Here is a 15,310-nt window from a genome sequence, read left to right as displayed (position 1 = left end):
AATCCATTTCAAGTTGACTCCAATACTGGTTGCTTAATTGTCGTGAAGTTGAGTCTTGCGAGTTTGTTAAAGATTCTTTTCTTATTTTTTTGTGTGGTAGTTTTTAAATGCTTTGCTCTGGCTGTTCAAATTGTTTGTTGTATCAAAAAGGCTTAAAAGAACATTTCATTTTTGTTGTATACAAAATTGTTTTTAGCAATAATTTAGGATTGATCTAAACGTTTTCTTGTTTTCGGGTTTTTGCATATTTTCTTGGCTTAAATTACATTTAGCTTATTTGCGAGACATTTATGTAAATAATTGAGATTTTTCAAATATTTTTTTTTTCGTTTTTTCTGTTTTTTTTTTTGTGTTTTGTATTTCAGTTTTGTTTTTGCCTATGTAAATTTAATTTATAATATTTTTGTTTTGCATTCTCGTATTTATTTATTATAAGTTGATTTATTTTATTTGTGTAAATTTTATTTAGATGTGTGGGCTGCGTTTTGTGTGACAACTTCTGTGCGCTATTTTTTTTTGTCGTTTTTTTTTAGTTTTGATTTAATGTTTTATGAATAATTTATGTGGAAAAATGTATAACACATTTATTGGGGTTTTTTTTTTGTTGGGTTTCTGTTCTTCTTCATATTTATGTTTACTTTTTGCTGACATTTATAACTTTACATTTAATTAGATTTAAGATTTTTAGTACACACACTCATGGAGTTTTTTTGAAAAACCACGTAAGACTTTTTCATGTTCGCATTTTAATTTTATATATGTACTCGTATATTTAAATATCATTATTATTTAATGTGTTGTATTTATGCATTGGGTTTCGTGTTTTCATTTTCATTTTTGTTGTTGTAGCTCGCAACGTATTTACTTAAATGTTGTTGTTTTGCTGGTGGTGGTTGCTGGTGCTGCATAATTTTGTTGTTGTTGTTGTTGTTGTACAGCCTCATTGGGCATTCAAAAGTGCATCTCATTTCTTGCCTTCCCCCTTTTGCACATAAACTATTTCGGCATATTCTGTTGCATGTTTTCCAGCTCCGTCCACAGGTGATGTTGTTGCTGCCCCATTTGTTGTTGCTGCCGCTGCTGGTGGTGTGGTTGCTGCTGTTGTTGTTGTGGTTGCTGTTGTTGCACTGGCTGCTGATGTCTTGTCTTGGGCGGGCTTTAGTACAAGTTCAGCATAGACGAGTTGTTTGTCTTGCTGTGGAGCGAAAGACATTTTGTTTAATTTCATTGCAATACATTTTCATTTAATATAAAAGAAAAGAAAATCAAATGGTCATTATTTAAATTATTTGAGGTGTTTAAAAAGGGCAATTGTGGTACCTTTTCCTTTTTTACTGTTCTACGTATATCGTATATCGCATATCGCATATCGTTATCGTTTATCGATTTACTTAAAAGTCCACACGGGTGAGGTGCTCTGCCAAACTAAAGCCTTTTATATCGATACAGTTATATATATATGTAGTAGATATATACAAATTACACAAAATTTTGCATGCGTAACCAACACGACAAAAATCAAAAGAATATTTATTATGTTGTTGTTGTTGTTGTTGTATTTTGTTGTGTAAGCATAAGACGAAGAAGAAGAAGAGAGAGCATAAAGAGAACGACAAAATATTTGTGTGATTATGCTTGGCACAAAAAAGGAAATTATAAAGAATTATTAAAGCTCTTACAGCGTCTACTAAAGAGTATGCTAAGCTAAATGGTGTAGAAAACAACGATTCGCCCACGCACACATACATTCGTACTCCCACGCACACACACAAGTACACACAGTAAGAAAGAGAGAGAGAGTTGTGGGCTGTTTTATGGACTGAGACAGTTGTTGTATACCTTTGGTTCATTGTCATTGCCATCGATTGTTGTTGCTGCTGCTGTGGCTGCTGCTGTTGTTGTTGTTGTTGTATTGTTGTCCTGCGTCTGCTCATTTATGCCTGTCTCCGCATTGTTGTCCTTGCTGCTGTGTTTGTTGGCATCCCTCTCATTGAATCGCTTTAAAATGGCAACAGCAAACGCTGGCAATCGTTTCGCCTTCTTTCCGTTCGCTCGCTCTGCGTCTGACGCCGCCGACGCCCCTCCATTGCCTCCATTCTGTTGCTCATCCTCAGCGTCATCGTCGTGGGCGGCTCCTGCTCCAGTTGTTGTTGCCGTCGTTGTTGCCGTTGCCGTTGAAGTGGAGGTCGCTTTTATGTCGGCGCTTTCGGTGTCGCTGCTGTTTTTGGTTTCAATTGTGGTTAAGGGATGGCTTTTTTTTTTTGTTCTTGTTCTTGTTCTTAGTTCATGTTATTCTTGCCCTTGTTGTTATTGTAGTTATTGTTGTTGTTGTTGTTGGGCTACTTATTAAATGTGTCAAAATAATTGTTGTTGTCGTGCAGCCGGGGACAATAGATAGAGGGAACAGACAAATAGAAAGCGCGCCTTTGGGCCAACAACCCCAAGATGGCCATTAAAGCGGGTTAGTCGCTGTTGTGTTACGTGTCACATGGAAAGGTGTGTAAGTCTCTGTGTCAGTGTGTTGTGTGTGTGTGTGTGTGTGTTGTACTTGGCTTGGATTAGAAAGTTTTGCTGGCTTGGTAATCATGGTTAGTAGCGGCTTCAACTTGTGCGGGAAATTGCGTAATTGTAATTGTTATGTGGCACCATTAAACCAAAAGTGTTAGCTCAAACAAAAATTCGAACTTGCTCTCCAAGAACTTGGCACAATTAATAAACAGGGAAACTATTAAACTGGAAAGGACTTGAAACTCGACTCGGCAGGGAAATACAAAAAACACGCAAGGAAAAATTCTAACTATAAACTCTAGATAAAGGAAAGGTCTTGCAGACAAATATATATTATTATTATAACTGCAAAATTGCAAATAAACTTTATTTAGTACTATATATTTTAAAGTTTTTTCTTTAAAGATTTATTCATTACAATATTTCGACAGTATTTATTACATGTTGGAAACTTTTTCTAATCATTTTCAATTCAAACGATTTTCTTTCAAAACTTTAAGTCCTTGACATCTTAATCTCAACATCTCAGCTGGAGCCATTAGAACATAAACCCTTCTGATATTCAACTCACTCTCCACACTTGTAGCTCGGCAAAACTTTGCACTTGACCTTGGCCTTTGTTAGGCTTGACATTGCTGTCATTGGCCTTCCATACGCAGCGTAGGCCCAGTCGATATCGCTTTTATCTGATGCTTGTAGTTGGCCACGTAATTTGTTTGTTAGACACGGCACAACTATAGATTGTTCTATACCCCTATTAGACTTTATCTTTAGTCTATAAATACATATTTTTTTTGGTCAATTTGAATGTCTGGCAGCATCTGGTAGAGCTTTGGGTTAATGTTATGTGTCTGCTTCAACGAAATTGTGTGTTTAACAAAAAAAAAAAAACAGAACAATATTTGTTTAGTTAAAGTTGATTTAGGAATTGAGCCCTCGAACCCTTAAGCACACACACTTACACACGCTCACGGCATTTAATCGTTTTGTTTTTATTGTTGCTTTTGTTAATTTATTAAAAATATATAGATGTATAAAATTAAAGTATAAAATAAAGAAGAGAACCTTAAGGCAAAAGTCACTAACTACTTAATAACTAAACGCGCTTTTCTTTCTTCCCATTTAAATACTTTCTTTCTTTGTTAATTGTAAATTATAAATTAATACAAAAAGGATACAGAACACACACATACATATATTAAGGATAATTTTATGTTTTGGGTCTTAAGGAAAAGTAATGAAAAGTACTGTGGACACTTGTTGCGCATCTCATTTTGACTTTGTTCGCATTTGGGTGACATAACATTCAGCTTTCGTATGGCGAGTACTCCAGGTAAGCTGTCATGCATTACTATACAAAAAAATAACGTATTCGAAACAAAATTCTCAACTTCATGCAATATATGGAAATTCGCGATGAGGTTTTCCTTTCGTTCATATGACTGTCTGTCTGTGTGTGTTTGAGTGTATGTGTTTGTTTGGATGAAGCTTGTCATGAGTTTCGCTGGCGCCGAGTTTAAATTACAGTTTCGTAGCTGCCTGCTATGCAACTCATCGCATTGAATCGGATGCCAGTTAAGTGGCACACACACACACATACATACATATGACTGCCTGTCTGTGTGTGTGTGTGTGTGTGTGTATTGGAATGAAGCTCGTTATGAGTTTCGCTGGCGCTTAAGGCTGAGTTTGAATTGCAGTATTGCATAGCAGGCAGCTATGCAACTCATCGCATTGAATCGGTTGCCTGTTAAGTGGCACACACACACACACATACATACACACGTATACACTTTATTGGACACACACGCACACACACACACACACATACACACTCATTTATATTTCCGTTTCCTGCGGCAGCTTCGGCGTCGTTGGCGTTGTTGGTGTTTGCTGATTTTTAATGGGTTTTGGCGGTGCAGCTGGCGGTGTTTGCTTCGCTGTCGTCGCCGATGTCTGTTGACTGCGTCCGGAGAGTAGCTTTGCCTGTTTCTCGAGCAGCTCACGCTGATCCTTGGGCAGCCAGCGTGAGAAACGCGACTCTGGAATGCCCAGCTGATTGCCACGCTGCAGCAAATCAGAGTGTTCCGTCGTCTCCGTTGATTCCGTGCTCTCCCTTTGCTGTTGGGCTGAATTGCGTCCGGCTGCTTGGCCCATTAGCACACTGCGCATTGGCATCGTTGTTGGATTATAGACACTGCTCTCCCGATCTGTGGCATACTCAAATGAATCATCCTCATCATTCGCAGGCGGACGTCGTTCCACAACCGACACACGCTCATGATTATGACCATTTGCGTTTGCATTTGCATTTCCATTGCTATTGCCATTTGCCTCGCGCAATTTGCTGGAGCCGAGAAGCGTGATGCCATTGGGCGTCTCCAGCAGTGCCACATTTTGGCCATGATGCGCTGCCTCGCCAGATTCGAGCTGTTTGTCGTGGTGGCTGCTGCTGCAAAGAGCGAAGCGGGTCGCAAGCGGTTGGAAACGAGGCGAAACAACATTTTTGACAGTTTTCTGTTTGCATTTTGACAGTTTTGTATTTTTGATTGGAGTGAGTGGGAAATGTTATACGAGTAGTACACAAAAGAAGTTATTTGTGTGTGTATGAGAGAGTGAGAGAATGGAATAGAAAATTGGTTCTTGTTTTTGTGTTTTTGTGATGCATTTGCGAAATGACCAACTTTATTTAGAGGTGTTTTTTTTTTGGTATTTTTGGACAGCGACTTGACTTTTTAGTATATGCAGTTTTGCAGATTTAGTTGTTCTTTGCACTACGGCACGATAGTGAGAGAGAGAGAGAGAGCGAGACAGAGAGATTTAGACAGAGAGACAGAAGGAAGGACGACGGGCGAGCGATTTTGGACGAGGCAAGGCGAGCATTTTTGAGTGTGAGGTGTATGTGTGTGTATGGGTGTATGTGTGTTTGGTGAGTGTATGGCAGCGTGAAATTTGTTTGCAAAGTGATTTTGATTTGATTTCGATCTTTTTATTTTTTGGGGTGGGGGCGAGGCGAGGCGACAAGACAAAGAACAAAACGACACGAAACCAAAATGAGACGAGACACAAATTTGCTGCGACAAGTTTTAGTTTTTACTCTTAGTTGTTATTTTTCCGGACATTTTCCACTGACAAGTTGCACTTAAATCTCGTTAAGATGGTCAAAAAATAAAAATGAAAATAAATGCATGCCATCAAAATGGAAACGAATATCTATCAACTTGTTTTTGCCAGTGGAAACTACGAGTACAATAAGTATGTGTATGTGTATGTGTATATGTGTGTGCTTAAGCTGACTAAATATATATGTCTATATATATATATGACTATGCCTAGCGATGATGATAGCTGAACGAATGAATTTAATGGATAATGAGCTTGAACTTTTTTTTGATCGCCGAGCGCATGTTAAAGAAATGTTAGAATTAAAATAATGTAAAATAATAGTTTAGAAATTAGCTAAAAGCCACAAACATGCAACAAGACAATACGCACAATTCAACTACGCAATTATTGGAAAGAAAATGTGAAGCATAATGAGCAAATATGATGTATTTAGCTAGCATATAATGCAATATAGTACTATATGTATGTAGTTAGGCAGACATTGATACCGTTGCATTGGGTTAGACTTTTCCAAAAGCATGACTCATTTAATGACCTGGCCCCGTTTGCACTTTGAACTTATTTTGACATTGTTTGCGAATCGAAAATGGAGCAACAAAAAAATCGGTTTACTACTTACGTTTCATTTGTGGGCGTCTTCAATGACTTGCCTGTGAAAATAGTGAAGAACATATTAAAACGTTTGTTTAAAATAGTTTAATAATATGCAGAATAATATTATGACAGCAAATTTATGAAATGTGAATCAAAAGCCCATCGACACCATCATCATCATCATCATCATCATCAACAACAACTGTGTTAACTGAAAGCCAATTTGTTTATTATTAAATAAAAACAAAATTTATTTGTAACTTAATTGTTTTCGTTTTTGTTTTTACAAATTCTAAAATTACATAGAACTGAAATAAGTGTGTGCAAAATTATAATAGAATGTTGTTTGTTTGTTTGTTGATTTTAGCCAATTTGTTTACTTTGTTTTTGTTTATTATTTAGACCTATTTAGCATATAAGTGGGATATATATTTAGTTTATCTAATTATTCGAGCCAAGGTTTATAAATATATTACTATATTTGTTTTTCGTTTTAGCTATAAACTAATTTTGTTTTGTTGAGCAAGAAAATATTATTCGAGGCGAAAAAAAATGCAAAAGTTGCTGGCAGGTTTTAGCTTAACTTAATACGTTGATTAATTGCGATGCAAAAAATTGTGTGTGAGAAATTATTATACAACATATTTGAATTTGTGAATAATATTAAAAAAAATATATTTAAATATTTATAAAAAATTGCTGGATTTTTCTTTTTGAACTGTTGCGAGATTCCAGGAGATTCCGAGTTTCAGAGTTTCCGAGTTTTCGTTGATTAAACTTAAAGAGCTTACAAAGTTACTTGGCCTACACGATAGATAGATTTATATTCTCATCCCTCCTTCAACTTTAATTTAATTCCGTTTATTTTGTTTTTCTTCATTTTGTTTTTGTGCGCCTTTTGAGAAGCTCATTTCTGAGCGAATTAGAGAGCGATTTTCAATTTGTTTTCTCTTGGGATGATCATCTGCTTAAAGCAAAGGATCGTTGGGAACTCTACACGGATGTGTTGGGTGGCTTCGGGGCATCGGCGCCATGTTGCTGGCCATTTCCGGCAGCAATGACGGCTGCCGCTGTGGCTGCCGCCGACTTCTTCAGATCGGCCTTCTTTTGGGCCTCCAATTTATCAGTTACTGGGGGCGTGACCTCTTCGGACTGTGGCGTTGTATCGATATGCTCGTCGGCATTGTCTTGGCCATCGAGTTCTTCGTGCGTTTCGGGATGGATTTGAGCCTCAGAATCGGGACCGAGATCTGTATTGAGGGTGGCGCCTGTAAAGAGCAACAACAACAAGAACTAACATTTAGCGACGAGCGAGTTCCGGCTGCCTTAAAACACAACCATATCGGACCAGTTTTTAATCGTAATACGTGTTTGTTTATTTGTTTGTTTATTGTGGTTAGTTTGTCCATTTACCCAAAAGAAATCATAGCTAAGAGTCCAATAAACAAAATGAAAACAAAGAGAGAAAATTTTGTCGAGAGAAACATAGAAAAGCAAAAACCAAAAAAAAAAAGACTCAATTTCGGTTAGATAACAATTGAAAAATTAAAACAACAATATTAAAAATATAATTAATAATTAATCGTACGACGTCTTTTATGTTAGCTCTTCTTGTTGTTGTCATTTGTAGACACTTTAAAGGTAGAGTTTTTTGTTTTTGCACTTCTTTTCAATTACATATAGAATTTTTGTGACAATTTTGTTTATTGATTTATTTATAATAATTAATATTATTTAATGCAAATGGTTTACAAATTTAGTTTCTGTATTTTGTTTATATGGAAATATTTCATTTTTCACTTCACTATTTAATTTTGACTTACACATTTTCGCGTTTTACATTTTTCCAGCTCATTTCAAAGAGCCAAACAACTTGTGGCATATTTCGTTACAGATTTTCTTGGAAATGTTTATCTTGGCATCAAATTTAAATTAATAATTATGCTGGCAAATTGGCGATGAAAAATCAACAAGAAGACACCTAGACAAATTCCTCCCCCGGAAAAATCCTTGTCTAGGATTCCTTCAGGCAAATTAATCGAGTGTGAGTGTGAGTAGAACAAAAAACAGCAAAAAAAAAATGTAATGGAAAGGCATCGAAAAGTGAAGTAAAAATGTTTAATTAGAAGAGTTTTTAAGGCTGCGCGAGTTGGTGCCGCTGCCACTTCCAACTTGCAACTTGCCACTTGCCGCTAATTAAAATTTAAAAGCCGCACAATGAGTCGAAAGTTAACAACGAGCTGTGGCTGCTGCCAGCTCGGTTGGTGGCTTTCAATGCCGCGACCATGCTGCCTCCCTCCCTCCCTACCTCCCTCCCTCCACCGCAGGCGACGCCCATGCAAATGGGGTTTGATGCCCCCGCTTTGCCATCATGTGTTTGATTTGCAGACATTGCAGCATGTGGCAAATGTTGGCAATGTGATGAGCATGGTGTCTAATGGTTGATAGCTGATGATGTTGGGTGGTGATGGGTGAGTGCAGTGAGGTGTAGAGTGGAGAGCGTGGAGAGCGGGCTTGAAATTATTGTTAGCATAGCTGATGACGGGCAAATGTGACTGTGATAATGAGGACATGATGATGACATTATGATGGGCAACCCACGAAAAAGCGAACGAATAGAATTGAAGCAAAACAATAGCGAGTAGACTTTGAAAAACACTGTGACTTACCTCCAAAACACCATCTGCCGGTGGCACGCGCAAACAGCACAAGGAGCACAATCAGCAGCAGCACGGCGATGGCCACAACGATGCCAACGATGGCAGCCACATCTAAACTGCTGCTCGGAGGCTTGCTCGACGAACTGATGCGCACCGAATAATCAGCGATGCCGATTTCGTTGCTCGCACGCAGCTGGTACACCTTGGTCGTATCCTCGAGAGTTAGACCGCCAATCGCCAGTGTCACATTGTACAGATCGTTGCCCAGATACTGTGGGTCGTATGCCGAATAGCGTCCCTCGGTGCGGCCCTGTGGGATGACAACGCCGGCGACGTTCCATTCAATGGTCGGTGGCGGACTTGCCCGGATCGTAATGTTCACGATGGCAGTGTGCTCCAAGTACAATCCATAAACGGACGCCTCGGGCTGACTGACGGGGGCATCTGGAAAAAGCGTGGCAAGCGAATAATATTAGCATGCATATGGGAATTTAATATGAGAATGCTTTAAAGCGTTTCGTTGGCTCTATTATTATTATTATTGATCCCAATGTAAATACGTATTATATATGGGTAATGCGACACTATTTATAGTAAAATAAACATAGAATGAAATAATTTTAAAAATAAGTAAAGTTTATTCTCAAAGCTTTCGACTAGCACTTTACTTAGAGGCCAGATTGATTTTAGGAACTTTTGTTTGTTTTACTATAAAATAAATCACTTATTATATAGAACAATAATTCCAAAATTATTTTTGACTCCAATTAATGTGATAATAAAGAGCTATATTTATGTTCATCTTTACTCATTATTACAAAATGTTTGTTATAGGTTTCTTTTTAATTTAGATAGTGTCGCACGCGGAATTTTTTCAATATATGGTGCTATAAATGTAGTAAAGAAGGCTATAATGCTTTGTAGATTTCATTCGCATGATTTTTCGATATGAAATTTTGTAGCTTCTAAGACTAATTTAAATTATTCTCCCGATGAATTTTTGCATAATAATAATTTGCGATTATGGCATTAAGCAAATTTTTTACGACAATGATAAAATTAGTTCCCAATTATATATATATATATTATTCCCATTATTGAATGATTTTTATGATATTTACTTATTATTTTAAATATATACATATGTGTAATTTAAGTGATATGAATTGCATTATTTTGTTTAAAATAGATAATTTCTAAATTGATAAATGTATTCAAGACTTTAAAATTTAAAATATGATTGCGAAACTTATGACAATAATAATTGAGGGAATTGTGTAAATTTATAAATTTTAGTCATGCAGTCGGATTTAGTGATTTGAAAATGATTCCACAAAATTGTCATTTAAAATCTATACTATATATATATTGTATATATATTGTATATAATTCGAGCTGTTTGTTTTTTATTCTACTACTCACTAATCTTTACCTAAATTGATTGGATTGCTATATCATTATTGAATTCTATGTTAATTACTTTTGCAAGACTAATTTTCTCTCTTTGTTTAAAGTAGCAGATTAGAATTCAAGGATACTTACATCGCACCATTATGATGTAGGCAGCTTCCTGGGCGGGCACACTTTCGCGATCGGTCTGATGATGGGAGCGGCAGACGAGCTTGCGGTTGCTGTCCTCGGGGGCCAAGTGCCATTTGATTTCCTGCACGGAGGTGGACAACTCGACATTGTCGTGGGTGGGCGTGGAGAGAATCTGAAGTTGGTTGGTGTTCTTGTTGGCGGGCATGTTGTCAATGTACCACGAGATGTTTGCTGGCGGACGACCATCGCGAACAATGCAACGAGCATGGAACTCGGTGTTCTCGGAGAAGTAACCATCGCGATTCGGCTTGGTGATCAGCTCAATCATTGGCTGCTTGGGACGCACTGAGAAATTGCAAAATGCAAATTAATATGCAACTAATTTCAGTCTCGAATTCTTCAATACTTACATGCAACGACTAAATCAATGGTGCCTGAGAGTTCCTCGCCCTCAACGCCAAGACTGCATTTGACTTGGCCATTATTGCTGGCCTTGACATGCTCAATGCTGACACCGCATTGACCCGCATTCAGACCGGCTCCATAGTACGTAAATCCTGGTGTCTTGCTCCAGACGGGCGACAAATTCAAAACCTTCTGTTCGCCGGGTATCTCGATGCGGCAATAGTTGATGGCACGACCGTAGCGACAGAGGAGCTCGGTGCGATCGCCCTCGTTGAGCAGCGCTGTATTTGGCTCGACGTTCACCTGGCCATAGCTGAGCGCATCTGTAAGATAAAGCGAACCAAAAAGATATATGTGAGATTAATATGTGGTTGGTTTGTGTTGTGCAACATACGAGTATAAAGTATCTTGTATCTTGTAAGTGGTAAGTGGAAAATGTTAACTTGTCATGACAACCAACAAAGTGATTGTCACATTTTATGTTTGCGTTTTGTATCTGCATTTGCATCTTCTTGTTTGTGGCTGCCATTTCTCATTAAGTTTCAATTACTCTGCTCTGCAGTTGTAAACTATTTTCGACTTCTGCTTTGCTTTGGTCGCAATGAAAATTAAAACTTTTCTCACAATGGCATCTGCTATAACTTTGCTTTTGCTTATGGTTTGTTCTTAAATATCTCTCGACTTGAAATGAGTTATTTTTAAAATTATTTGGCAGAGGTAAAACCTTTGCTTAAATGCTTCCTACTCTTTGCTATTCTGAACTTTTTATTTCAATCGAACTCAGCTGCATTTATAAATTTTTCTTTTTATAATACTTTTGAACTCGACTGTAGTCTTCGATTTTTCTGTCTCTTCATTTACGTTATTATATTTATGTCTCCTTCCTTAAAAGTTATTCAGCAATATTTTTTTTCTACACTGCTGAAATCGATTTATTTGCCAAGTTTCATCAACTTTATGACAAATTTTGTCACTTGCCGAAAGCACATCATTCACTCATTTCCTTTTTTTTTTTTCTTTTGAATGGAAGAGTTTCACTTTTCTTTTCATTTTTGTTGCCTTTCCAAAAGCATTTGGCCAACTGTTGCCTTTTATATTTAGCTGTTGGTTTTTGTTTTCCAGCCCTCACTTAGCCATAATAATTTCGGTTGTGTTGATCGATTGATATGCCATTTGTTTTCCGCATCGGGCTTCGGTTTTCACAGCCTGCAAAACACTTTGGCAATTGCCTGTTCCCCCACCCCCCAAAAATATTTCCAATGCAAAACCCTTGCCTGCCATTGTTTCCCCCTTCTCTTTGTGCACAGTGCACAACATCAGCAGCAATCTAACTAATTTTGTAAATGAAAGCCGCAAAATTGCAAAATGTGCCATAAACATGAGACGGATTCATAGAGACGTATCCGTAGCCATAGCTGGCTGCTGTTGCAGCTGCTCTGTGCGTTGAGAGATTGCTGGGCGACGTCGACTGATTGCCGGAGCAGGAGGGGGGACGGGGGAGGCGATGCATGTGAGGTAGGCCTGGCCAAGTGCAGCTGGTCATGCATTGATTTGATTTCATTTCATTTCGTTTTCGTTTTCGTTGCGCTTTTTGGCTTTTTCGACTGACTGCTTGACGTGCCGAGCTGCCAAGATTTTTGTTTGGTCAGCCGCACTCTTGCACTCACATTGAAGCGGACGGACAGACAGACAGATAGACGGAGAGACAGGAAACAGCAACATCAGCAGCAGTAATAACAACAATGCTTGATGCCTGCCAATTCATTGGCTCGTCTTTGATATTTGCATTTGTTTGGCTTTAAAGCGGGTCAACCAGTTGGCCAGCTGCACTCCAGCTGTAATTCAAAACCTCCTTGCCCCAAAAACAAGCTGTCTAACCATTTCGACCATTGACTATTGAGTTGTGAGCGAGTTTTTCACACCTTAGTTTGAGATCGGTGAATAAACCAAAACTGCTGAATTTATATTACGCTTTTGTTTTACTGGCGAACACAGTTTCCGCTTAAATTTTAAGCGTTGGCATTTTCACTAGAAAATGTTAGCTCCCACACATACACACACACACACACACACACACACACACACACATATGCTGCACATTGTCACAACCACTATGAAAACAGAGATGATGACGCTGATGATGCTTGATGATGACGTCGACAATGGCAACAAATGTATAGAAATTTAGATTATATGAAGCTTGCGACGAGTCGAGTCGAGTCGTATGCTACGTTTCCCCTTTTCTGCTCGGGTGCTTCTCTCCCTGCCTCTCGCATACAATTCACAAGTGAATCTATTTTTTATTTTCAGCATGCCAGGACAGCAGTTGCTTCCCCAAACTCCGGCGACGTCGTCTACTTTTGCGTCAACGTATCGCATTCCCTGGACGCGTTTCGCATCGTGATATTTATTTATTTAGCTTTTTGCAAGCGGAATTTCGCTGTGGAACGTCGCCGTCGTCGTCGTCGTCGCTGTTCTGTGTTTTATTTGATGCCATGTCTGCAGTTTTCAACTTCGTCGAGTCAAACAGAGTCGAGTCGAGCAGACCCAACGGCGACTGTGATTCCGAGTGTTCGGACGGACAATGTCCAGTTCAGTGGTCATGCCTCAGCTTCTGTGTTCTGTGCAACGTTTTCCTTCCTCCACTCTACACTCTTTTTTCCCTCTCTCTTTTTTTAAGGCTAGCGGAAGACAAGAGTGTGAGACTATGTGTGTGTGTGTGTGTGGCAACCGCCACAAAATCATTTCACTTCACTTTCCTTCTACAATATAAATTGTACCACATATATAGTATTTAATTTAAAGCGCAATAAAATCAACTTGCTTGCCCATTGCCGGGCAATTCAGCAGCAAGTGGCACGCCCCCTTTTGCTCTGGGCCCCTCTTTCCTTCTAGCTTACTCCTTGTGTAGTATTTTTTTTTTTTTTTGTGGCTATTGTTTCCATTTGACTTTGGCCACGTTAGCGTCTTTTATGTGAAACGTGATTTTCCCTTAAATATTACGTTCAAGTATTTGATTTCCCACTCCCCGCGGGGCTGCCACATCAACAATTTTTCGCTTGGATTTTCGCCTAGATTTTTATCGCACAGTAACACACGCTTGATTGAGATGTGGCGAAAAAAAAAGTGTTGAAACTTAAGGCATGAATGGAATGGCATGGAATGAATGAATCATTTAGATGAATGCGAACGAACTTAGTAAGCAGACATTGCATTCAAATCGTTGAATTTATTACAGAAGAGATGGGAATAGAGTAGAATCTGGGGGAGATTTCAAATCTTCTTAGCAATAAAATAGAGAATTATAATCAATTGCTGATTAAGCTGTTATCTATTGCATGTATTTAGTATTTATAGTAGTATTTCGTATTTATTTAGCTCTTTAATTGTTTTCTAATGTATTTAGTATTTATTTCAGTATTTTGTATAAATTTAGCTCTTACAACCTTTTAAAGATCACATATTCTCAACTATTTTTGAATCAACTGCATTTGAATAGTATTTATCTTAGTATTTTGTCTTCTTTTAGTATTAAGTATTTTTAGTATATACTAAAATATATATTCTCAATATATATTCAAATATTCTCCACTATATTTGAATTAACTTCATTTGAATAGTATTTAATTTTAGAGTTTAGTATTTATTTCAGCATTTTGTATAAATTTAGCTCTTACATCCTTTTATAAACATAACATATTCTCCACTATTTTTGAATCAACTGCATTTGAATAGTATTTATCTTAGTATTTAGTTAACTTTTAGTATTAAGTATTTTTAGTATATACTAAAATATATATTCTAAATATATATTCATATATTCTCCACTATATTTGAATTAACTGCATTTGAATAGTATTTATCTTAGTATTTAGTATAATTTTAGTATTAAGTATTTTTTATTATTTATTTAGTTTTTTCTTCCTCTTATAAACATTGCATATTCTCGACTATTTTTTTAATCAATTGCATTTGAATAGTATTTATCGTAGTATTTGGTTAAATTTAGTATTTATTTAGTTTTTTCATCCTTTTGTAAACTATATTTGACTAAACTGCATTTGAATAGTATTTATTTTAGAGTTTAGTATTTATTCAGTATTTATGTAGTCATTTCCATTTTATAAACTAAACTGCATTTGAATTGTCGACAATATTTAGATTATTGCGCCCACTGTCAAAGCTGTCTGTTGCTTGCTTGGGTCAAAGGAATAAGAAATAAGCTAAATCCAACGCCAAGAGAGTCCTGCTGTCCAAAAGTCTGTCTCAGTCTGCCGCAAGAAGTCGGCATGCAATTTCAGCATAAAAGGAATATATCTATATATCTATTTGTGTGCATTTGTATTTGTATTTGTATTCGCCACCGTATGGTCTCTTTATCTGGAGTTGTTTCTGGCAAATATTGCACCATTGTATTCCTTAGTAATTTTCAATTTATCAACGGCGATTTATCAAGCATTGTTATTGCTTCACCT

General features: G+C 37.4%; 1 protein-coding gene across 7 annotated transcripts in view; it reads right to left on the bottom strand.

Annotated features, from left to right (window-relative positions):
• Positions 1 to 287: 287 nt before the first annotated feature.
• LOC117566212 (fasciclin-3) overlaps positions 288 to 15,310 on the bottom strand; it is a 90,587-nt gene continuing 75,564 nt past the window's right edge. Inside the window, exons 2-7 of one of the 7 annotated variants that reach the window (XM_034245751.2) lie at positions 10,841 to 11,158; positions 10,431 to 10,775; positions 8,898 to 9,332; positions 6,254 to 6,284; positions 1,840 to 2,218; positions 288 to 1,195 (exon numbers count right to left, since the gene is read on the bottom strand). In XM_034245751.2, the coding sequence (XP_034101642.1) occupies positions 965 to 1,195; positions 1,840 to 2,218; positions 6,254 to 6,284; positions 8,898 to 9,332; positions 10,431 to 10,775; positions 10,841 to 11,158 (1,739 nt within the window). In that variant the 3' untranslated portion in view covers positions 288 to 964. Of the gene's footprint in view, positions 1,196 to 1,345; positions 1,433 to 1,839; positions 2,219 to 4,321; positions 4,961 to 6,253; positions 6,285 to 6,481; positions 7,497 to 8,897; positions 9,333 to 10,430; positions 10,776 to 10,840; positions 11,159 to 15,310 lie in introns of those variants that run through there. The other 6 variants (XM_034245752.2, XM_034245753.2, XM_034245755.2 and 3 more) reach the window with 6 other exon arrangements.

This window comes from Drosophila albomicans, chromosome 2L (assembly GCF_009650485.2).
Source record: "Drosophila albomicans strain 15112-1751.03 chromosome 2L, ASM965048v2, whole genome shotgun sequence".
Lineage (NCBI taxonomy): Eukaryota > Metazoa > Arthropoda > Insecta > Diptera > Drosophilidae > Drosophila > Drosophila albomicans.
The sequence above is the reverse complement of the archived record's forward strand: the minus strand, read 5'-3'. Positions and strand labels throughout refer to the sequence as shown.